Genomic DNA, 25,505 nt, shown 5'->3' with positions numbered 1-25,505 from the left:
AATAAGGCTGCCTACTTATTTTTACTTTATGCAAGGCACAAACCAGGCCTATTGAACAATTGATGGGCAAGTCAATGGAACAGGCTGCAAATGAAGACACTTTTTAATGGATTCAATTTAATATTTTAGAGGACTGTCATTATTATGAAGAGGGTCTGAGAAACAATTTGCTACCACCAGTTCCTACGGACTCGAGCACTGTAGTTGAACGCCTACAGCAGCAGTGTCTGATTTATAAATGTCAGCGCAAGGGGACCTCTTGTGGACTCATTCGTAGCACAGCATCAAACTCAAACAATCCACTCATTCAGAGAACATTAAAACGTGTGATTCAACTTTATTCCTCAGACACCATGTAAACAAAGGTTGGGGATCAAAAGGATTAAATGAAAAGATAAGTTTTAATCAATGCAGGTTACATTCATTTTCCACTGTGATTCTCCCAGACAGTTGCATACATACATACATTTTGTTTTTGCCTTTTTAAAAGAGGAATGCAACAGACAAACCTCACCATTTCTTATATTTTACATATAATGATTCCTTTCTGTACAACACAAGTTCTTAAATATTACCAAACGACAAATAAGTAATTCAGGATAAGATTAGCTATTGATTGTATGCAATTGCTTTGATTAATTAATATTCCATACTTGTTTTCCTTAACAAAAAAAAAAGGTAGGCTATGTGCAAAAGCACATACATTCATAAAACCATCCAAAAGTAAGACAATCTAATTCAATGATAGATTAAACATGTCATAGTCTAAGGGGTCTATTTCAGAGAAATAAATATCTATTCAAATCTTTTCCAGCTCCTGTGAAAAGTGTGTGTGTAAAACCCTCCATTGTCTACATTGTCTGAATATTATATGCCCACAGGGAGTAATTGGTGCCTGTAACTGGATTTAGATGTAGCCTATTTCAAACAAGTTGTTTTGTTTTTATTCAAATTTGACGAGTATTATTCTTTTTTGGGGGTCTTATCAATAGTAAATTGAATGTTGCTTTTTGACAACGTCTGGCATGTCCAATTGGATTGGATAACAAAATAAAGGAAATACACAACTTGAAGCAACCACATATTTAGCCAGGGAGCACCTCAACACATCTAACTTATTTATTCATCAAAACCCAGCCTTTTCGCTGGCGGTGCAGCTACTGTACCCATAATTCCCACTGTGAAAATAGCTAAAATATTTCTGACACACCCCTGGACCTATAGTGCTACCGCCCCATTGCGTTAGGTTTGTTAAAATAGACCCTAAGTCTTTTCGTCATTTACATTTCATAAGATAAAACTCTTCCTTGAGTATATCTCCAAACTGCAGACCACTGTAAAAAAAAAAAAGAAGAAAGAAATAGTAAGTTAAAAAAAATATATATAAAAATGTGCTCAGTGCATAAAGATCAAATAAATATGTATGGAGGTTTATCCTTTTCAATCATTGCCATAAATAAATGCTAATTATTACAGGCAGACAGTAAAGGGTTCGCTTCAGGGCTTTTAAAAGCACAGTAAAGTAAACAAAACTACAACAACAACAAACAAAAAAAAAATTTAAAAAAAAAATCGGTAAACCAATTGCAATACGCAAAGTAAACTCACAATTGTATAGATGGAATAAAACTGTTAATTTGCAGTGAATATGAAAATCTGTTAATTCTAATCATTTTCTGATTCCTAATCACATGTAACTGTACTTGACCTTTCCTTAATACAACTAGCCTATCAGTCAACTTGCCATCCAATGAAACAAAGTGTATTTTCGCATAACGTTTTGTTTTAGAAGATGCAACAAAAAACAAAATAGATTGAGACAATCTCACACATTCAAAGAGACCAACAACTTTTCTCCATACACAAGGAGATGCATTTCTGATAAAGAAGAGCAATGCCTAGACACATCTGACAAAAAGTGTGCCTTCTTCAGAATGGAGAAGAACCATGTGCCATCAGCAGAAAGGAGAAGAACCGTCTGCTCATCTTCCATCACTTCCATGTGTTGCATCACGCATACAGTATAGACATGCCGTTGCGTGGGATGGAGTGACTGATCTGATTAGACTTGCAGACGAGAGCAGAAACACCTCAGATGCAATGTTGACATCTGCAGTCTCACACAAACAGTGCAATATGACCTACACGTCAAAATGGTTCAGTGCCGGAACAAATAACACTGGTCTACTTCATTGTAAGAACAATATCTATGCAATCTCTCAGTTAGCAGCTGACCAACATTAAAGGGATAGTTCACAACTACACCTTAAAACTGGTATGAAAACAGAAGAATTTAGATAAGGGGGTGAAGTACCCCTTTAAATGTCTTTGCTTATTTTTCCATGTTTTGAGACTCAGTAAGTAAGCTGACCAATGCCTAATATTGCTGCAATGTTCAACTCCATTTTCTCAATGACATAGAAGACTTTGGACAGATACATGAGAGGAGAATACTTTTTTTTTTAAACAATCGTTTTTAGATAAGATGTAAACACTTTCAAAGTAATATATGGATCCATCGGGTAAAATGTCTTGATCCAACTGCAGTTCACCAAATCTCTCACCACAACCACCCGCACGGTATCGGCCCAAATCCCAGAGTCTCTCCTTCCTCTCCCCATCTGTATCGATATGATACATGTAAAATGATCAAGTAACTCTATAATTAGGAGTCTGGTCCATCTACATTTAGGCTAAATCTTCATTAAAAACAGAAACTCTAAAATGGAGAATTAAAAGGCCAATAACGTTGTCCACTCTTCATCACAATATTAAAAAAAGACCAAAAGTAGATTATCCTATTGCAAATTATAGAGCGTCAGAAACTGGTGCCACAAAGCATAGAGTAGACTGATAAGGATGTGCAGTATATTTTCAATGCCAAGTGTCCCGAGCTTAACTGGGGCTTAGTAGCCACCAAAAAGACAGGCTCAGATGTGTTCGTACTACAAATGTACTGCTTGCACCTGGTAACAATTTTTTTGACACTGCTCTCGACGTCAATGGCAGCGTTTGACATAAATAACAAAATAGAACTGTATAAATATAGAGAATCTGGGGCTGTGTGTGTGTGTGAGAGTGTGTGTCTGTTAGTGTTTTTCAAAGGAAGGGGAGAGGTCAAAGGTGAACAGGCCTCCCCTCCCCCACGTCTTGGAAGAGTGAGGTGTAGAACTCAGGCTCCAGCTGCTTGTTGCGGTAGCGGTGCACGACGTCTGCAATCTTCTGCTTGCGCCGCACGTGTGGCGGGCTGTACGTCTCGCTCTCCAGTCGCTTCCGCCGGCACACGTTGATGACCGTCTGGCGCACCAGGAACCCTGGGTGAAAACAGCAAGTAGAATGTGACATAAATGAGCCAAACAAAATAGGAGTGGAATTTAGTCATATTTGTAGTTTGTAATATCCCAGGGGCAGGATGACAAAACCGCCAACACGGCAATGGGTAGAGAAGGAAGCATAACATAAATGACTATAAGCCAGAGAGAGACCGTTGAAATTAATCTAGAGGTAGAAAGAGAGAGAAATGAGAGATTAGAGAAAAAGAGATGATTTGGTCACCTAGTGCTCTGCGGCTGACCACCATGCCGTCCACCAGGGGGATGACCATGTTGAACTTGCCCATGGCCCCGTGGAGCCTGACCCGGAACAGACCCGTCCTTAGGGGGTGGATGAAGATCAGGGGCATGTCCTTCTCCAGGAGCCCAGACCTGAAGAGGGGGAGAGTTGAAGTGGAGGAGGGAAAGAGGTGCAGAGAGAAAGCGGTGGGGTTTGAAGAAAGACATGACATTTCCATTCTATTCAACAGGAAATATGAGACTTGGTCTTCACTATCACAGTGTGATGTAAACTAACCTACTGAAAATGTGACACAGTGGATTTTAGAGTGGCCTAACTTTAATTTGACACAATATTGAAACACTTACTCAAGCTTAATTTACAATAGTTTTTGGTAAGTGTTTAGGGTTAGTGTTTGGTTGGGCGTGGGTCTTAGTAGCCTACCTGCAGGAAGTGCTGTTGTTCGCCTCCAAACCAGTACCGGTTTCCGCCAAGAGATCAGACAGAGGGAAGTTCTCTAGAGGAAAAACAACAACGGGGCCATTTGAGGGGAAACACCTTCAACAGTTTCTCACTTTGGTTTCTCACTTTCAAAAGGCAGATCCTAACGGAACAGTAAAATAATCATGAGTGGTCTCATAACATTGTACAAGGACAGACATCAGAAATGACACAGAGCCATGATGACGTAAAGTGAAACTGTACTAGGGGACGCACAATGGTTTTTAGGGGAAGTTATCAGAGGTTGTTTACCGATGTCATCGTAGCGCTCCACCCAGACCACTAGCACCTTAGTCTCAGGCCCCAGGGGAGGGGCAGTCTTTCCTGTGGAGGACCTCTTAGTCTTCACCATAGAATTCTGCTAGAGGAGAGAGATATAAATACACAGGCATAGGGTTGTCTGAGAGACACCCTGAGATTTAATCTATTCCTCAAAAGAATGCAAGAAACCAGCATTCAAATATGTAAACTGTATCCAATGCATTAGTTTAAAAAGGGTCAATGCAGCCATTTTTATTTCAATATCAAATCATTTCTAGGTAACAATTAAGTACCTTAATGTTATTGTTTTCAATTCAAATGGTCAAAAAGGAAACAAAAATGTATTCCTTGCAAAGAGCCATTTCTCAAGCAAGAATTTTGCTCGGACTGTCTGGGAGTGGTCTAAGCGGTGAGGGAAAAACTGAAAACTAGCTGTTATTGGCAGAGAGGTTTGGAGCTCTTTCTCATCAGTCTATTAACTCCTTTAATGCCTGGTGATGGCACCAGGCATGCCAAAACTCAATCCCACCAAAACAGGTGGGATTTCTTTTCAAACAGCTCAACATCATTTTCCCAATTACACAGTATTATTGCAATCACAGTGTAGAAATATATATAAAACACAGAAAAAACACATTTTTGACTGCATTGGGCCTTTAAGTCTTGAAATATTTTCTGGGCTATATAGGCCAACAAAAAAAATGTATGTATATATCTCAACAGAACAGAAAAAAAGACAAATCTTAGACTTGATGGTTCATGCCACTACGAAAACCCTGTTGAATCAGTCCTCTCAGTTGGTAGAGCATGGCGTAAAACGTATGCACAGATGACTAAGTCGCTTTGGATAAAAGTGCCTGCTAAATGGTATATATTATTATTAATGTAGGATTGTGGGTTAATTACCCTTTGGGAAGCTGCTAGGTTGTCTGAGTGGTTGGGGAAGAGCTCCAGTGTTAGCTTGGGTTGTTTTAGTAAACTAGGCAGGAGGTCTGTGTGTGTGTCCGCCTCCACTGTAGAGTCACTGTGCACCGAGGAATCCTCTGTAAACACAAAAACAGCTATCAGCCACCCAGGGATGGGCAAAACTATCTTCACATAGGCTGCATTAAAAAGACATTACACAACAACAACAAAAACATCAAAGTTTGTCAGATGTTTTACACTTCAAAAGGGATCTACCATTAACATAAGACCACGTCCCATCTGTTCTGCCACAATCCAAAATGAATGGAATAGGTAAGTGGACTCATCTTGACAGAGTACTTTCGAGGTCTGAAAACATCTGACAAACCTTAATGTAATGTCCCTTTAAGACCAAGTAAAATGACAATTTAAATACAAAATACGAGCATTTGTAAATGCTGACCGGAGTCTGTCAGCGATGGAACGACAAAGGCGATCTCAGTCAGAGCGTCGGCGTAGTAGAGCACCTTCTTCTCCCCGTTGAATACAGAACCTCCCGTGTCCCCCGGTGGAGCTGCCTCCTCTATGGCGACAGAGCAAAATATGAAACATTACATACTTACCTCGTCTGAGATATAGAATTAGAATAAGAAAATGTGTACTATGGCTCGGGCTAACCAAGACATCTTTTGGCTATCACCCTGGCTTTATGAAGCATTACCTATTCACCCTGACCGAGACACAGAATTACAATAATAATCTTTGTTATGCTGTATCTATAGCCTGAGTCAACCAAGACATCGCCCTGGCTTTAGCTCAGCGAGCGAACACCTTCAGTGGTGAATGTGTCACACTGACAATATACGCCCGGATCTTCATCTTTTAACTTTTTACTGAGACCCATGCACATGTTTTGGCTTTCAAAGCTAATCCCCTGAGATGCACCAATAGCCTGGGTTCCATGTCGGTTACGACCCCTTGGGTGAGTGGCACACCTATCTGTTGTGAGTCGTTGTCGCTGCTGCAGGAGTTAAGGGACCAGCTGGTGTCCAGGTGTCCGGTCCAGCCGGGGTGCTGGCCCACATCCACGGGCCAGCCCAGAGACAGCAGGAACTCCAGGAAGTGGGGCTGGACACTGGACGACGTCTCCACGTTCCTCAGGATCTACCAATTACAATGTATCATTCACACAGTGGATCAGGATCTACCAATCACAATGCATAACATTGTGTAAACTGGCATGAGAAAATTAATCAAAAGTAATAAGTTCTCACCTCGTGGCTGGTTTTCTGTCCCGCCCTCACGTAAAACACAAAGACAGTGTCAAAAGGTCGGCATGGCAACAGGTCCAAGTAGGCGATGTCATCAAAGAACCCTGGCATTGAGGACTCCAGTCCGATGAGGTGAGGGGGTAAACGGCTGTTGCCCGGTTCCTGAAGTAAGAGTCAGTACAACGTGAACAGGTCATGCTTTAGAGCTATGGCCCCTTTTCAATCAAACCCAGAAACTGGATTTTGCGATAGGTGAAGGCAAGACGGTAGCTGACAGAAGGCTAGGCAGAGAGACCAAACATAGAATTGAGATAAATTATAACATTTTCCATAAACAGTGGCCAACCACTGACATAAACTTCAGTTCTGAACACTATGAAACTACAGTTCCAAACCTTCAGTGCCTCTAGAGATAGGAAGCCGAAGTGAGAGAGGAAGAGGCGGGCTGTCTGGAACTCCTGGGCGGGCAGAGGGGGTTTGCAGTCAGTCAGGGGGTCTGGGAATGACTTGGAACTCCAGACGTCCTCGCTGTGGCGCTCCAGGGAACACTCATACTCAATCTGCTTGGTCATCATGCTGCGCAGCCTATCATGCTGCATCCCCAGCTGAGAGGAGGACGGACAAGGTCAAGTTTGTGTGACTGGAGGCAACTATAAGGATGCAAAGCACTCACCAGGGTTAGGTTAAATTGGATTTAAATTCAGGAAGTAAACTGAAATTCCTATGAAACAAAATGTCTTAACTGAATTGTGACCCGATTCAGGAAACTAGGCGTATGTCGCAGGTCACGACTTCACAGGAGACGGTTAAAAAACATTTTTTATTTTTTTTAAATGTGGTTTTTAGCAGAAATGCCTTCTCGAACATGTGAACTTTGATGTGCCTTAATAACAAACTTGTATGTCATCTGTAAATACAAATAACAATATTTAAATTATGAGCCTTGTTGGTTAAGCCACAGAAAAAGACAACAACTTTCCCACTAGCCATGATTGGCTGAGGTAATGAGCGGGCTGGACATGCAGAGAGAGGAGAGAGGATTGATCTGCCATATAGAAAGGTTCTGTCTATTTGAGCTGGTCGGTCTGTGTTGGTAATCCTGTCGAATGCAGCCTTTTTTTTTAAATGTAGTGTGTAGTGGAGCTGCATAAGTGTTGCTCTCCACTTTCTGGAGGATTAAGTTTTGAAATCTGCGGAATTAGAGTATGATAGCTAAAGCTATCCCAGAGCCGTTTGCTTTTCTAGTTAGAGCCTAATGTTAGCTAGATAACATTCAACCTGGTTGGTTAGCTCCCAGCATATTCATGCAGGGTAGTAACGGCATGATTTGCCACTGTGTTAATTGTTGTTTAACTAGCTAACCTTAGCAGTCATTAGCTAACGTTACGTGATGTGTGTGATCTTACACGTTGTTTACCTAGCAAGGTTCATTGTTTACCTAGCTAGCTAGCTAGCTAGCTACAGTGGGGCAAAAAAGTATTTAGTCAGCCACCAATTGTGCAAGTTCTCCCACTTAAAAAGATGAGCCTGTAATTTTCATCATAGGTACACTTCAACTATGAAAGACAAAATGAGAAAAAAAAATCCAGAAAATCAGATTGTAAGATTTTTAATGAATTTATTTGCAAATTATTGCACAATTGGTGGCTGACTAAATACTTTTTTGCCCCACTGTACATGTCTTAAGCTAGGGTTAGAGCGTTGGACTAGTAACCGGAAGGTTTCAAGTTCAAACCCCCGAGCTGAAAAAAAAAAAAGTCATTCACTTTAGAAATAGCTTATATTGCACTACATTTTAGCACTGATAAGGACTGTGTTCGAACACACTCACCTACCATCCTCTACTTGCATTCTTTCCTTCCTTCATGACCATGGATAGTTGAAAGAACTGGATAGGTGAAAGAACTAATATGAAAACCTATCAAGGTACTTTCAAATTGTTAGTCGTGAAGGAGAGGATAAGAAAAGTAGGATTATCAAGAGTTTTGGCACTTTACCCTATGGTATCCTAACTATTGGGGTCGTGGTGCGGTTCGGTCCAACTCACCTCTTTGTTAACGATGTCGTCCAGGTCTGGGATGCTGACGTCGGCTTTGACCAGGGGGATCTTGTCCACCTCCTCAGGGAAGGGCCTCTGCTTGACAGTGTAGCGAATCCCCACGTCATTGTTAGGCGCTGGGCGGCCCTCAGGGACAAACACCTGCTGTAGGAGAGAAAGGAATTATTATATACAGTTGTGTTAATTTTAATAACAGTGGTGTATTCTTTACTGTTTAGTATTAGTATTAACTGCTGGTGTAAACAGCTACCAAAAAGATGGGATATGTGTGTGATATATTATATATCACACACATATCCCATCTTTTTGGTATATATATATATAAATAAATAAAAACTCAGCAAAAAAAGAAAAGTCCCCTTTTCAGGACCCTGTCCTTCAAAGATAATTCATAAAAATCCAAATAACGTCACAGATCTTCATTGTAAAGGTTTTAAACACTGTTTCCCATGCTTGTTCAATGAACCATAAATAATTAATGAACATGCACTTGTGGAACGGTAGTTAATCTCAACCACACTTGCAATCTCAACCACACTGCACACTGCCCTAACCCATCTGGACAAGAGGAATACCTATGTGAGAATGCTGTTCATCGACTACAGCTCGGCATTCAACACCATAGTACCCTCCAAGCTCGTCATCAAGCTCGAGACCCTGGGTCTCGACCCCGCCCTGTGCAACTGGGTACTGGACTTCCTGACGGGCCGCCCCCAGGTGGTGAGGGTAGGCAACAACATCTCCTCCCCGCTGATCCTCAACACTGGGGCCCCACAAGGGTGCGTTCTGAGCCCTCTCCTGTAGTCCCTGTTCACCCACGACTGCGTGGCCATGCACGCCTCCAACTCAATCATCAAGTTTGCGGACGACACAACAGTGGTAGGCTTGATCACCAACAACGACGAGACGGCCTACAGGGAGGAGGTGAGGGCCCTCGGAGTGTGGTGTCAGGAAAATAACCTCACACTCAACGTCAACAAAACTAAGGAGATGATTGTGGACTTCAGGAAACAGCAGAGGGAACACCCCCATCCACATCGATGGAACAGTAGTGGAGAGGGTAGCAAGTTTTAAGTTCCTCGGCATACACATCACAGACAAACTGAATTGGTCCACTCACACAGACAGCATCGTGAGGAAGGCGCAGCAGCGCCTCTTCAACCTCAGGAGGCTGAAGAAATTCGGCTTGTCACCAAAAGCACTCACAAACTTCTACAGATGCACAATCGAGAGCATCATGGCGGGCTGTATCACCGCCTGGTATGGCAACTGCACCGCCCTCAACCGTAAGGCTCTCCAGAGGGTAGTGAGGTCTGCACAACGCATCACCGGGGGCAAACTACCTGCCCTCCAGGACACCTACACCACCCGATGCTACAGGAAGGCCATAAAGATCATCAAGGACATCAACCACCCGAGCCACTGCCTGTTCACCCCGCTGCCATCCAGAAGGCGAGGTCAGTACAGGTGCATCAAAGCTGGGACCGAGAGACTGAAAAACAGCTTCTATCTCAAGGCCATCAGACTGTTAAACAGCCACCACTAACATTGAGTGGCTACTGCCAACACACTGTCAATGACACTGACTCTACTCCAGCCACTTTAATCATGGGAATTGATGGGAAATGATGTAAATATATCACTAGCCACTTTAAACAATGCTACCTTATATAATGTTACTTACCCTACATTGTTCATCTCATATGCATACGTTGATACTGTACTCTATATCATCGACTGCATCCTTATGTAATACATGTATCACTTGCCACTTTAACTATGCCACTTGGTTTACATACTTATCTCATATGTATATACTGTACTCGATATCATCTACTGTATCTTGCCTATGCTGCTCTGTACCATCACTCATTCATATATCCTTATGTACATATTCTTTATCCCCTTACACTGTGTATGACAGTAGTTTTTTTTTTTTGAATTGTTAGTTAGATTACTTGCTCGTTATTACTGCATTGTCGGAACTAGAAGCACAAGCATTTCGCTACACTCGCATTAACATCTGCTAACCATGTGTATGTGACAAATAAAATTTGATTTGATTTGATTTGATTTGAAGACACTAACAGCTTACAGACGGTAGGCAATTAAGGTCACAGTTGTGAAAACGTAGGACACTAGAGGCCTTTCTACTGACTCTGAAAAACACCAAAAATAAGATGCTCAGGGTCCCTGCTCATCTGGGTGAACGTGCCTTAGGCATGCTGCAAGGAGGCATGAGGATGCAGATGTGGCCAGGGCAATAAATTGCAATGTCCGTACTGTGAGACGCCTAAGACAGTGCTACAGGGAGACAGGACGGACAGCTGATCGTCCTCGCAGTGGCAGACCAGGTGTAACAACATCTGCAAAGGATCGGTACATCCGAACATCACACCTGCAGGACAGGTACAGGATGGCAACAACAACTGCCCGAGTAACACCAGGAACGCACAATCCCTCAATCAGTGCTCAGACTGTCCGCAATAGGCTGAGAGAGGCTGGATTGAGGGCTTGTAGGCCTGTTATAATGCAGATCCTAACCAGAAATCACCGGCAACAATGTCGCTGGACCAGACAGGACTAGCAAAATGTGCTCTTCACTGATGAGTCGCAGTTTTGTCTCACCAAGGGTGATGGTCGGATTCGCATTTATCGTCAAAGGAATGAGCGTTACACCAAGGGCTGTACTCTGGACCAGGATCGTTTCGGAGGTGCAGGGTACGTCATGGTCTGGGGCGGAGTGTCACAGCATCATCGGACTGAGCTTGTTGTCATTGCAGGCAATCTCAACGCTGTGCGTTACAGGGAAGTCAAGTCATCCTCCTCCCTCATGTGGTACCCTTCCTGCAGGCTCATCCTGACATGATCCTCCAGCATGACAATGCCACCAGCCATACTGCTCGTTCTGTGCGTGATTTCCTGTAAGACAGGAATGTCAGTGTTCTGCCATGGCCAGCGAAGAGCCCGGATCTCAATCCCATTGAGCACGTCTGGGACCGGTTGGATCGGAGGGTGAGGGCTAGGGCCATTCCCCCCAGAAATGTCCGGGAACTTGCAGGTGCCTTGGTGGAAGGCAAGAACTAGCAAATCTGGTGCAGTCCACGAGGAGGAGTTGCACTGCAGTACTTAATGCAGCGGGTACTGATTTTTACTTTTGATTTTGACCCCCCCCTCTTTGTTCAGGGACACATTATTCAATTTCTGTTAGTCACATGTCTGTGGAACTTGTTCAGTTTATGTCTCAGTTGTTGAATCTTATGTTCATACAAATATTTACACATGTTAAGTTTCATGAAAATAAATGCAGTTGACAGTGAGAGGACGTTTCTTTTTTTGCTGAGATTATATATACACACACACACAAAGTGGCTTGCGAAAGTATGAACCCCATTGGCATTTTTCTTATTTTGTTGCCTTACAACCTGGAATTAAAATATATTTTTTTGGGGGGGGTGGGCAATTATAGCTGCAAGTCTATTGGGGTATGTCTCTATAAGCTTGGCACATCTAGCCACTAGGATTTTTGCCCATTCTTCAAGGCAAAACTGCTCCATCTCCTTCAAGTTGGATGGGTTCCGCTGGCGTAGAGCAATATTTAAGTTATACCACAGATTCTGAATTGGATTGAGGTCTGGGCTTGACTAGGCCATTCCAAGACATTTAAATGTTTCCCCTTAAACCACTCGAGTGCTGCTTTAGCAGTATGCTTAGGGTCATTGTCCTGCTGGAAGGTGTATCTCTGTCCCAGTGTCAAATCTCTGGAAGACTGAAACAGGTTTCCCTCAATTTCTGTCTTTAGCGCCATCCATCATTCCTTCAATTCTGACCAGTTTCCCAGTCCCTGCTGATGAAAAACATCCCCACAGCATGATGCTGCCACCACCATGCTTCACTGTGGGGATGATGTTCTTGGGGTGATGGGAGGTGTTGGGTTTGTGCCAGACAGTGTTTTTCTTGATGGCCAAAAAGCTCAATTTTAGTCTCATCTGACCAGAGTACCTTCTTCCATATGTGTTTGCTTATTTTCTTCTTTAAGCAATGTCTTTTTTCTGACCACTCTTCCATAAAGCCCAGCTCTGTGGAGTGTATGGCGTAAAGTGGTCCTATGGACCGATACTCCAATCTTTGCAGCTCCTTCAGGATTATCTTTGGTCTCTTTGTTGCCTCTCTGATTAATGCCCTCCTTGCACCTGGTCTGTGAGTTTTGATGGGCTGCCCTCTCTTGGCAGGTTTGTTGTGGTGCTATATTCTTTCAATTTTTTAATAATGGATTTAATGGTGCTCCGTGGGACCTTCAAAGTTTCTGAATTTGTTTTATAGCCCAACCCTGATCTGTACAACTCTCCACAACTTTGTCCCTGACCTGTTTGGAGAGCTCCTTGGTCTTCATGGTGCCACTTGCTTGGTGGTGCCCCTTACTTAGTGGTGTTGCAGACTCTGGAGCATTTCACTTCACCAATTTGGACAATTTTGTTTATGTCCATTACATGAAATCCAAGTAAAAATCAATTTAAATTACAGGTTGTAATGCATCAAAATAAGAAAAACGCCAAGGGGGATGAATACTCTTGCAAGGCACTCTGTCTGTGTGTGTGTGTGTGTGTGTATATATATATATATATAATAAAATTAGTTAGGCTGTCTTGTACACATTCACAGCATGCAGTGTATAGACAAAAAAGTAGATCAGAGTTCGTAAAAAAGAAAAGAAAAGGAGAGTAGTCTAATCTTGACAGCTTCAGATGGTGCCTGCTCTTGGTGAAGGCCTCTATTCTGCTGTTGGATGGTGTTGCTGGAGTTGGCTCCATTAGTTTAGTATGCTAGCACACTCACAGTACGGAGTGAGTGTGTAAAACTGGCAGACCAAGGTGGCACAGTGGGCCAACTCCTCTCACCCTCTGGTTGGCCCGTGCTCCTCTGGGCTGGTGGAAGAGTTGCATAGTCCAAGCGTGTCGGCCGGCCATGCCCCGGATTAGGACCGTCACTGACGGGCTGGGGTCTGAGAAGACAGCAGAAGCAGTTACACCGGGCTCCCAGTGAAAGTGGAAACAAACTACTAGTTTGAGCCAAAATTGCCACCTGACTAGCCACCTGCCACTGAGATGCCTACTCACTGTTATAAGATACTATCCTATTTGCATTTATGTATCAGTCTCAGTACTGTTCACTTTACAAGATGAGTCAAATTGAGTAACACAAACACCAAATACAACAATATTACAAACTGTAAATAAATATAAAGAACGACAAGAATCATCAATACCATAAAGGATAACGTTACTAAAGCAATAATACATGAGTGGGCGTGAATTATTGTGGTTATAAACAAGGCTGCGGTGCGGTCTTCGCCTCGTACCGTCTACCACCACAGCCGTGCTAGTACCACAGTAAATCCTAACCAAAGTGAATTATTGCTTTAGAAAACGGTTTTACACGCACCACACTTACTCTGCTCATTGCCCAGTGGCTGCTCCAGCATGGCCAGGATGACCGAGTTGTCCAGGACAAAGTAGCGGAAGTTGCTGGGCCCCGTGGCGCTGAGCCGGGCGTAGCGGATCAGAGTGTCCTCGTTTAGCAGGCTGCAGGTAGAGGCCGGGCCGCTTGGGGATGGGAAGGCCCCCAGGACCTGCATAATACTGGACAACAACAAGAGAGGGAGGGGAGGGACAGATAGTGGTTTCAAAGAGTCTAGACTGATCCCCAGATGGGACCAACAAACATGAATCATTTGTTTGATTAGTTATTAATGGACCATGTGTAATTCTGAGCATAAATGCAGTCATTTCTTTTAGAGCACACTGTAGCAAAACCTTTTGAATCAGAACAAAAATCAGCATTTCTTATTGGACAAGTCCCACCCTGTATCAACCACTTTCCTTCCAGTTGGTGTCTAATGAACACATCCAAGGTGTTTAGTGCATTGTGCTGGATTTAGAGCCTCACCAGGAGAGGGTGGCCTCTGCTGCATCCTTGACCCTCATGGAGGCGGGGTTGTGCTCCTTCTCTCCCTTGTGTCTCACCTCCTGCTCCTGTTTGGACTTGCTGCCTGAGATACCCAGCTCTACAATTTCCAATACCTCCATCAGACAGTCCTGACAGAGACGCACGTCAAACACAGGCATCACGCTAGACATATTTAACTCCACATACACTACCGTTGAAAAGTTTGGGGTCACTTAGAAATGTCCTGGTTTTTGAAAGAAAAGAACATTCTTTAACCATTAAAATAACATCAAAATGATCAGAAATACAGTGTAGACATTGTTAATCCAAGTGTATAATTTTAAAAGGCTAATTGATCATTAGAAAACCCTTTTGCAATTATGTTAGCACAGCTGAAAACTGTTGTTCTGATTAAAGAACCAATAAAACTGGCCTTCTTTAGACTAGTTGAGCATCTGGAGCATCAGCATTTGTGGGTTCGATTACAGGCTAAAAAATGTCCAGAAACAAAATAACTTTCTTCTGAAACTCGTCAGTCTATTCTTGTTCTGAGAAATGAAGGCTATTCCATGCGAGAAATTGCAACGCTGTGTACTACTCCCTTCACAGAACAGCGCAAACTGTCTCTAACCAGAATAAAAAAGAGGAGTGGGAGGACCCAGTGCACAACTGAGCAAGAGGACAAGTACATTAGTGTCTAGTTTGAGAAACAGACCTCACAAGTCCTCAACTGGCATTTTCATTAAATAGTACCCGCAAAACACCAATCTCAAGTGTAGACGCAACTCCTAGATGCTGGCCTTCTAAACAGAGTTGCAAAGAAAAAGCCATATCACACACTGGACAAAAAAAAAAGAAAAGATTAAGATGGGAAAAAGAACACAGACACTGGACAGAGGAAGATTGGATAAAAGTGTTACGGACAGACAAATCTAAGTTTGAGGTGTTCGGATCACAAAGAAAAACATTCATGCAGAAATGTCAAGCATGGTGGAGGCAATGTGATGGTCTGGGGGTGCTTTGGTGGTGTAAAGTGGGAGATTTGTACAGGGTAAAAGGGATCTTGAAGAAGGAAGGCTATCGCTCCATTTTGCAACGCCATGTCATACCCTGTGGATGGCGCTTAATTGGAGCCAATTCCCTCCTACAACAGGACAATGACCCAAAGCTCAGCTCCAACCTATGCAAGAACTATTTAGGGAAGAAGTCAGCTGGTATTCTGTCTATAATGGAGTAGCCAGCACAGTTACTGGGTCTCAACTCTATTGAGCTGTTGTGGGAGCAGCTTGACTGTATGGTACATAAGAAGTGTCCATCAAGTCAAACAACTTGTGGGAGGGGCTTTTGGAAGCATGGGATGAAATCTCTTCAGAATAGCTCAATAAATTGAAAACTAGAATGCCAAAAGGGCTGTAATTGCTGCAAATGGAGGATTCTATGACGAAAGCAAAGTTAAGGACACTATTATTTCAATTAAAAATCATTATTTACAACCTTGTCAACATCTTGACTATATTTCCTCTTCATTTTTCAACTCATTTCATGTATGTTTTCATGGAAAACAAGGACATTTCTATGTGACCCCAAACTTTTGAACGGTAGTGTATACAAAATGTTAGTCTACTCTAAAATCCACTGTAACACAAAGCATATTGCAATTTGGCACATTGCTGTTGAATAAAACACAATGGATTGAGTATAGACCTACTGCCAAAGCCATTTTACTATGTAAAAGTTCAGTTATGACACATTTTTCATTAGTCATTTAGCAGAACCTCTTATCCAGAGCTACTTGCAGTAAGTGCATCCCACTAGGTTAAGCAGGGGGGAAAACAACCACATCTCAGTTATTGCAAGTGTTAAACTTATGATATGGTGGGTAGTTTAGTGTTAGCACAGTTAGGCAACACACTACCAGGATACACTTCCACACACCATACCCAGGTGGCAGCGGTGGATGTTAAGCCTTATTAAGCCCATAGGTGGAGGCAATGGGGAGACGAATAGTGTGCAAGCTTGCAGAGCCAGGAGGCTGCAGGTTTTTATTTTCTTGGTGGCCATGTGGCCTTTGGTTTTGGGTTGAATCATTAGTTTGGGACATGTCCTTTTTAGTATACATTTGAAGTCGGAGGTTTACATACAACTTAGCCAAATACAACTAACCCAGTTTCACAATTCCTGACATTTAATCCTAGTAAAAATTCCCTGTCTTAGGTAAGTTAGGATCACCACTATTTTAAAAATGTGAAATGTCAATAATAGTAGTAATGTCAATAATAGTTTCAGTCTCTCGATGTGCAAAACTGAGAGAGACATACCCCAAGCGACTTACAGCTGTAATCGCAGCAAAAGGTGGCGCTACAAAGTATTAACTTAATGGGGCTGAATAATTTTGCACGCTAATTTTTCCGTTTTTGATTTGTTAAAAAAGTTTGAAATATCCAATAAATGTCGTTCCACTTCATGATTGTGTCCCACTTGTTGTTGATTCTTCACAAAAAAATACAGTTTTATATCTTTATGTTTGAAGCCTGAAATGTGGCAAAAGGTCGCAAAGTTCAAGGGGGCCGAATACTTTCGCAAGGCACTGTACACAACTTAAATCAGGTCACGGACTCCTAGAATTAGCGGGGGTATCAATATTAGCAAGCTACTTATTAGTTTCATAACACAAGGAGACGCTCCTTTAAAATAGCTGCTATCAGCAGAATCAGTGCCAGGAAGAAAACATGTGCAGGTGTGAGCGCATGAAAACACAAGGACTTTTTTCCACCCTACTGTCCAGATGGCATATGGCCATCTGCTGAATCATTTTACTTTTACAATATGGTTTGGAATCCAGTCTAGACTGAAGTGACCGACCTTCTCATCCAGCATGTCTGGGTGCTCGGTCAGCCACACACACAGACACTGGAAGGCTGCTACGATCATGGAGTGGAGGTCTCTGGAGTGAAGGGGGGCCGGCCGGCTGCATTGGTACACAATGTAACCACACACTGAGCTGACGGCACGCTTACGGTCCGCAGAGTCCACACACGCCTTCACCTGAGGACACAGAGCCAGAAACACACTTTAGATGTGCATGTACAGTGGGTTGGGTGGATGCTAAACCTTAATCGACTCCTTTTCAATGTGTTATCTTTTTATTGAGGGTTATCCCTTGCAGAAGAGTGTTTTACAGCTGGGTGTTGGCTGGGTCTGGTGTGGTGGACTGGTGTTAAGTCTCAGCATGTGCAGTGGTAATAATAAAAATATAATGGATTTATACGTAATGAAGGTAGGTTGTGTGTTGGGGTGAAGTTGGGGCCGGTGTATTTTAAGTCATGTTAAAGCTGGGATGTGTTTGGGTACTTAGGTTAGAGATGGGGTGGGAAAGAAAAGGGAAAGGGGATGCGGTGGGAAAGAGTTGGAATATATTAAAGTTCAGTATACTCCAACCTCATCTCGAAGCAAGGTCTAGCTTGTGTTAGGATAGTGTACCGTAGTTAGGTTTAGTGTAGTGTAGTTAGGTCTAGCATGCGTTGTTGTGGTGTCACCTTGGCCAGGCCAGCCAGCAGCTCCAGGGCGGCCAATGAGATGCTCATGTCGGACCTCCACTGGGAGTTGAGCCTCTGGGTGACCAGGTGTATGCTGCGCACCAGGAGGCCCGCCGCAGTATCTGTAAAAGCTAGAGGATGTAAACCCCGAAACACCACCACCACAGATGGACCAGCCCATGACTCGTTATCTGAATAATGACCTCAATAAGATCTGATCATGTGGTAGCCTTCCATAACACAGCACACAGAAGATAATCCTAATCCTAAAACCCTAATCATGTGAAATATCAGATGCAGTGTGAAACCGGAAGTAAGCGTTAAACTCAACAGGTGAAAACAGAATTCACACAGTAGCAAAAAGATGAATGGCTTTTTAAGGTAACTACATGTGCCTAGAGAGCGATAGTTATAACAAATATAGTGTTGAGGGATAGTCTTTTCCAGTTCAAGACCAGTAGCACAGCATCACAGCAAACAAGTGTAGTACTTGCATCACATACAGATCATTTTTACCCAGCGCTTTTTAACTCTGTATATCACTTTCACCACGTTGGCTATGGACAAATACAGTGTTGTTAATTGAGACAGTTGCATTTCTAGAACATTGACCAGGTGTCAGTACTTGTGAATGGAAACAGCAACAACATTCAACATCTGAGTGAAATGAATATGCTAAATAAAATTATTGTAGTATGGCTATCGTGCTAAACAATACATAGCATGCCTAGTCTGACCTTAATGCAGCCTGCTTGTGAAAATGGCTTTTGGTTACAATCGGTTATCATAGTAACAGTAGATATAGCAATTGTGCTATCGCTAGCTAGTTAGCATGTAGTAAGTCCTTATTGTAGTCTGGGACGTGGCTACAATCAGTTATCATAGTAATGGTTATCGTACTAAAGAAAGCTAGTTATAATTTAAGGACTAGCTTTACCGTAGTCCCGGAGTAGCGCCTGGGCCGGGCGCTCTGAGTCTGGGCTGGTGGCCTCAGTGCCAGTGCTGCCCCCGCTAGTAAAGCTGAAGCTACTGCTGGTGCGGCTGTGGCCCTTCAGCCCCGCGTGGCTCCCATCCACATTGCCCTGGTACCGTAGGGAGACAGAGCGCGTTAGCAAAGCCTCCAAACTCAACTCCATTGAGCCATTTGTTTATTTGAGTCAATGACGGTAGTTTGGTTTATATCAACACCGACCGAAATCATAAAGGCCTTACCGTTTCAGTTTGTGCACCTATGGACTCCAACAGAGCAGAGTCTTGAACAATATTAAGCATTGCACCTGAAAGGATGAAAATGTATAGATTAAATACATGTAAGGGACAAAAAAAAAAGACAAGAAATCAAGAGAGAGCAAGAGAGGGAGAGAGAGAGAATGGTACTGAGTGGCAGACCTAGGATGAGCTGGGTGTTGTTGGGGTCCGTCTCTGTCTGCAGGGCTCCGATGAGGACGTTGACAAGACGTAGCCTCAGGGACAGGAAGGAAAGGGACTGGTCGTGGGGTGCCCCATCATCATCACTGAACTTCCCCTCCAGAAGAACCTACACATCAATCAAATCAGTCAATCCTATTTATCACCCTACCCACAACACAAAAATCAAGCTAGCATTACTACAACTGAAGTTAACAGAACTGGTGTCCACCACATTATATTTAACAATGCAAGTCAGTTAAGAACAAATTCCTATTTGGTTACTGGCCCAATGCTCTGACCACTGGGCTACCTGTCGCCCTGGTATCACTCTTATCAAGGTGTATTGGGAAATAATATATATTAAAAAGCATGTTTACTAGACTAGATGATGTAATGTAGTCACCAGACACTTAAAAAAAAGCCAAGGTTGTAACCATTTCCATACCTCGGATTTGACGTTGCCAAAGTGGTGTGGGAGCGGCAGCATGGCCAGTAGGATGTGGATGGAAGCCCTCCTCAGGTCAGTGGGGTTCACGTACAGCTTGAACTTAGACAGCTCCCTGTAGCAGAGGGGGACAGTACCCTATAATTATAATTTCTAGAGCATAGAAATGATCTGAATTGTTTTGCTATGGTTGCTCAAGGAATTCCCATTAAATAGCATTAGCTAACATTACAGATATTATTAGCCACGGGACAACTTCCATGGCATTCAGATGGTCACAGAACCAGAATGGTCGGGTTTTTGGTCATTGTGCCCCAATTATTAAACGGCTAAATTGTTTATTCATGCGTGATTATCATTTTTTAAATCTGACTTAGCTTTCGCATTTGTTAGGAAAAGCGTTCAAGTAAGCATTTCTCTGTACCGTTTACATCTGCTATATCCTGTTCACCTGACAAATAAAGTCAGGTTTTATTTAAAATATACTATTGGGTCTGTTTCAATAGTGTCAATTTTCAACATCGAGCCTGTTTCACGTTTCGTAGTTTTAGAGGATTGTACATAATATATATATATTGTATTGTTACCTGTCTGGCAGAATGGTCTCCAGAGCTGAGATGAAGTAGGGGACCACCACGTTGACGCCCTTCAGGTCGGAGCAGAACAGAGAGGAGGAGTTGAGGATGATGCTGGAAAGCACGGGCCTGCAGATGAAGTCAGAGATCTGGAGGCCCTGGATCAGAACCATGTAGAACCTGCGGGGGAAAAGACAGGTTTCTTCAGGTCAAAATAGGAACCATAGCGATTGAACTTGCAGCGGGTAAAAATATTAATTTGGGTAGCTATATGAGGAGCCTGACAGATTCAAGACTAACACAAATAGTGAATAATTGAAAGCTAACACAAATGCAGAGTTAAGATACCTCCACACATAGGCCAACATACAGTGGGGCAATAAAGTATTTAGTCAGCCACTAATTGTGAAAGTTCTCCCACTTAAAAAGATGATGAGAAAAATCACATTGTAGGATTTTTTATGAATTCATTTGCAAATTATGGTGGAAAATAAGTATTTGGTCAATAACAAACAAGCAAGATTTCTGGCTCTCACAGAGCTGTAACTTCTTCTTTAAGAGGCTCCTCTGTCCTCCACTCGTTACCTGTATTAATGGCACCTGTTTGAACTTGTTATCAGTATAAAAGACACCTGTCCACAACCTCAAACAGTCACACTCCAAACTACACTATGGCAAGACCAAAGATCTGTCAAAGGACACCAGAAACAAAATTGTAGACCTGCACCAGGCTGGGAAGACTGAATCTGCAATAGGTAAGCAGTTGGTTTGAAGAAATCAACTGTGGGAGCAATTATTAGGAAATGGAAGACATACAAGACCACTGATAATCTCCCTCGATCTGGGGCTCCACACAAGATCTCACACCATGGGGTCAAAATGATCACAAGAACGGTGAGCAAAAATCCCAGAACCACACGGGGGGACCTAGTGAATGACCTGCAGAGAGCTGGGACCAAAGTAACAAAGCCTACCATCAGTAACACACTACGCCGCCAGGGACTCAAATCCTGCAGTGCCAGAAATGTCCCCCTGCTTAAGCCAGTACATGTCCAGGCCCGTCTGAAGTTTGCTAGAGAGCATTTGGATGATCCAGAAGATTGGGAGAATGTCATATGGTCAGGTGAAACCAAAATATAACTTTTTGGTAAAAACTCAACTCGTCGTGTTCGGAGGACAAAGAATGCTGAGTTGCATCCAAAGAACACCATACCTACTGTGAAGCATGGGGTGGAAACATCATGCTTTGGGGCTGTTTTTCTGCAAAGGGACCAGGACGACTGATCCGTGTAAAGGAAAGAATGAATGGGGCCATGTATCGTGAGATTTTGAGTGAAAACCTCCTTCCATCAGCAAGGGCATTGAAGATGAAACGTGGCTGGGTCTTTCAGCATGACAATGATCCCAAACACACCGCCCGGGCAACGAAGGAGTGGCTTCGTAAGAATCATTTCAAGGTCCTGGAGTGGCCTAGCCAGTCTCCAGATCTCAACCCCATAGAAAATCTTTGGAGGGAGTTGAAAGTCTGTGTTGCCCAGCAACAGCCCCCAAACATCACTGCTCTAGAGGAGATCTGCATGGAGGAATGGGCCAAAATACCAGCAACAGTGTGTGAAAACCTTGTGAAGACTTACAGAAAACGTTTGACCTCTGTCATTGCCAACAAAGGGTATATACCAAAGTATTGAGATAAACTTTTGTTATTGACCAAATACTTATTTTCCAAAATAATTTGCAAATAAATTCATTAAAAATCCTACAAATGTGATTTTCTGGATTTTCTTCTCTCATTTTGTCTGTCATAGTTGAAGTGTACCTATGATGAAAATTACAGGCCTCTCATCTTTTTAAAGTGGGAGTACTTGCACAATTGGTGGCTGACTAAATACTTTTTTGCCCCACTGTACAGCAGCGCAGCACGCTAGGATGAAACTGCCGTTTTACCTGGACAGGTAGACTGGGAGAATGTCCTCTCCAGTCTTCTTACTGCAGAAGATGCGGCACAGGGTACCGCAGGCCTCGGCACGGCCCGCCTCGTAGCTCTCGGGGAACTCGTTGGTGTCGAACATGGGGTTTGACACCATGGAGTCGGTGGACATCTGGGATCCCTTCCTTCTCAGCTCCAGACCCACCTGAGTGGCTATGGCTGTGGAGGGGACAGAAGGAGACACAGGAGTGAAAGAAGCCCGGAATGAGACATCCTCACACATGAACGCGTGAAAACAGATAGAAACACACAAATAGAAACGAAGACAAACACACGTACAACACATTGAAAAGTGACCAAACACACATACACATTAAAAGTACACAAACTGTGCAGACACAAAATGAGACAAGGAAAACAAACCTAAATGGCTACAAAACACACAGACTCACACACACATTTACGCATACGAACGTAAATCAGCAGGCGCACAAAGAGGGACGTCTGACACAGAGTTTGCCATAAAAAGTGGTCTTTATCATGAGCTAAGTGAATGGAATTAAAGGTTTGAAACTTTTACGTGAACATCTTTTCCCAACACAAGTTGTGAGAAGACATCGGCACAAAATCTCTGTCAGCTCAGCTCCCTTGTACTTGCATTATGATGACATCACTCAAGGTACAGACATTTACTTCATGCATTGAGGCACCAAACCAAAATTCTATAAACGTATAAGTGAACTGACAACACAAGGGGAAACAATATGAGAACAATGCGCTGAATTCAGGGCAAACCAAAAAGCATTAGTGCCACGATAGATATAAAGTCAATGGAATATGGTGGTGTGGTCACAAACTGGCAACGCTATGTCGGGACAGTGGCAGGGCTGTGTGCTCCCATTCCATTTCCAACCCGCAGAACATTGAGAGAACGTTGGCGCAACGCTCAAATGACGGTGGTGGGGGTAAAAGGTAACGATGATGGGCGATGATGACCATGGAGAAATTAAACCAAAGCAGGATTCAAAGAACTGACTGCGAGTCAAGAGAAAAGCCGCAGCTCCTACTTACAAGATTTATAAGAAAGGAGAATTTGGATAAAAGAGGCTGCAAGATAACAGAAATAGTGGAGAGAGAAATCAAAGCATATCAATATTCTCTCAATTCATTCTAAATGCATGAATTGTGTTTTTCCTCCTCAATGGATGACCTTTCATCCTGAAACTGTTTAAACATCAGACATGGTAGACACGAGTCAGCATGCAGGACAGACACAAGCACCAAAACACGAGATAAGAGACAGTCCTCGACATAATGATCCTTTTCTACCTTTTTACATGTGCTTAATCAGTGTTCCCCAATCCTGTTCATGAAGAACCGCCGTATTGCAGGACTTTCTCCCAGCTTAGTGCCATCACACCTGGGTCGCATTTATTTGGCACCAAACTGAAGAAAATGGACTGAAACATGGACTGACTACCTGAACTTGTCCAATAAGAAACACCTATTTCCATCTTTAGTTGCAAAACATTGTGCGACTGAGAGCCCTAATGAATACCACCCTTAAATCAACTGATCTCTTCTTGCCCTTGGTGAGCCGAATCGGGCAGATCACTACTAAGCTTATGGCTCTCCAGGAGCAGGATTGACAATCAACACTACAATAGTGCCGTCATCTCCTACAATCATAAGGCACAAGACGGAACTACACAGACACATGCAGAAGTTCATTGTGTTTATCTCACAGCATAAATTCAATCTTGTGATCCCTGCAATAAAACACTGCAGATAGAGACATTGAATGTACTAACTAGGGAAATGCGCAAAGGTGCATCTAGATTGAATTCTCCATCCTACAGTGTTCTGTGGAGTGGAATGTCAATTAGACTAACTGATATCAGAGTGGTCTCCACACAGTGGTTTAGCAGATGTGAAAAGCAGTGCGAGAGAAAAAAGAAAAACCACAGTCCTCTGACCCCAGCCCACTCCACCCAAAACACACACAAGTCCAACCCTTAACCCAACACAAAGACATGCATCCAACCCAACCTCCCCCACACACACAAATGGTAGAAGCTTGTCCATCCAGTCAGGCAGGCAATCAGTCAGTCAGATCAGTCATTGCTTACCAGTCATGCTGGGGTCTCGGCTGAGGCCGCTGTGGAGCTTGCAATGCACTAGCGCCGCGTCAAACAGCCACTGACCGAAGAGGTTGAGGATGCTGTTGACCTTAGGCCTGGCTGGGGCGGGCAGCGGCTGCATCTCCCAACTGCTCTGGGTGGGGCTGGCCAGCATGGTGGGTGATGACGACAGCTGCTGGGACGCGGACACTTTGGCTGGCTGGGCTGCACTGCCCTGTAAGGGGAGGGTTTAGTCTGAGTTAGAGCACAGGCATTCAAATCCGGGCCACTAACAATTTTTTATTTCAAATACTTTAGCGCCACTGCATTGAGCTTGATCTGGCGAGATTGAACCAATGGAGTAGTCGACGAAAGTGCAAACCCCACTCTGTCCGGCACCACACCAGGCAAGCGAGATTGAACACTCAAAAGTACTTGAAAGAAAACAAATTTGGTTTGAAACAAGGTCTGCTGATGTAAGCACAGTACACAGGCCAAGATGACGTATGCACATGATTTGTAGGCTATACAGTTGACTTACCGTTAAACTCTTGCTGGCAGTTTTGGTGACCACGGTGTGTCGCTGCTTGCGGCTGTGTGGGGGCGTGGTGTTGTTGGAGGAGGGAGGGGACATGCTCAGTCTGTTGACCGGTGTGGGGGGGGCACTGTCGACCCTGGGCCGTGATATGCCTGCAGAGGAGAAGGGGGCAGGTGCCAAAACAAGACACACCCAATAGTCTGAATAACCAGCAGTTGTGGCGTGTCCTGCCTCTGATAGAATGTCCTCTATTACAGTGGAAAAACAAGCCTCTGTTCCAATACCTTTGAAATGCCATTGATTCTCCCTTCCTTCCTTGAGGTTATCACTGATCTTGTCCTGACAAAATATCCCGTTTACTACGGGAACGTTTTTTTTTCTTCAAAAATGAAATTACTGCCCCCTAGTCACAACAGGTTAAGAGGTAAGAAAGCAACATCCCATGTAAACAGGATTGT

The 25,505-nt window shown here is 43.3% G+C and overlaps 1 protein-coding gene across 3 annotated transcripts in view; it reads right to left on the bottom strand.

Moving 5' to 3' along the window:
- Positions 1-317: 317 nt before the first annotated feature.
- Positions 318-25,505, bottom strand: part of LOC112215928 (ral GTPase-activating protein subunit beta) — a 39,893-nt gene continuing 14,705 nt past the window's right edge. Inside the window, exons 8-30 of one of the 3 annotated variants that reach the window (XM_024375431.2) lie at positions 25,051-25,199; positions 24,519-24,744; positions 22,407-22,608; positions 20,475-20,642; positions 19,888-20,002; positions 19,422-19,569; positions 19,245-19,309; positions 18,970-19,114; positions 18,033-18,154; positions 17,359-17,541; positions 14,497-14,645; positions 14,002-14,189; positions 13,449-13,552; positions 8,539-8,694; positions 6,887-7,096; positions 6,495-6,653; positions 6,216-6,384; positions 5,684-5,803; positions 5,221-5,357; positions 4,306-4,414; positions 3,997-4,069; positions 3,556-3,704; positions 318-3,314 (exon numbers count right to left, since the gene is read on the bottom strand). In XM_024375431.2, the coding sequence (XP_024231199.1) occupies positions 3,118-3,314; positions 3,556-3,704; positions 3,997-4,069; positions 4,306-4,414; positions 5,221-5,357; positions 5,684-5,803; positions 6,216-6,384; positions 6,495-6,653; positions 6,887-7,096; positions 8,539-8,694; positions 13,449-13,552; positions 14,002-14,189; positions 14,497-14,645; positions 17,359-17,541; positions 18,033-18,154; positions 18,970-19,114; positions 19,245-19,309; positions 19,422-19,569; positions 19,888-20,002; positions 20,475-20,642; positions 22,407-22,608; positions 24,519-24,744; positions 25,051-25,199 (3,443 nt within the window). In that variant the 3' untranslated portion in view covers positions 318-3,117. The remainder of the gene's footprint in view (positions 3,315-3,555; positions 3,705-3,996; positions 4,070-4,305; positions 4,415-5,220; positions 5,358-5,683; positions 5,804-6,215; positions 6,385-6,494; positions 6,654-6,886; positions 7,097-8,538; positions 8,695-13,448; positions 13,553-14,001; positions 14,190-14,496; positions 14,646-17,358; positions 17,542-18,032; positions 18,155-18,969; positions 19,115-19,244; positions 19,310-19,421; positions 19,570-19,887; positions 20,003-20,474; positions 20,643-22,406; positions 22,609-24,518; positions 24,745-25,050; positions 25,200-25,505) is intronic. The other 2 variants (XM_024375432.2, XM_024375433.2) reach the window with 2 other exon arrangements.

The sequence above is a fragment of the Oncorhynchus tshawytscha genome, linkage group LG16 (genome assembly GCF_018296145.1).
Source record: "Oncorhynchus tshawytscha isolate Ot180627B linkage group LG16, Otsh_v2.0, whole genome shotgun sequence".
In the NCBI taxonomy this organism is placed as follows: domain Eukaryota; kingdom Metazoa; phylum Chordata; class Actinopteri; order Salmoniformes; family Salmonidae; genus Oncorhynchus; species Oncorhynchus tshawytscha.
Note: the sequence above shows the minus strand (reverse complement) of the source record. Positions and strands in the feature narration are given on the sequence as shown.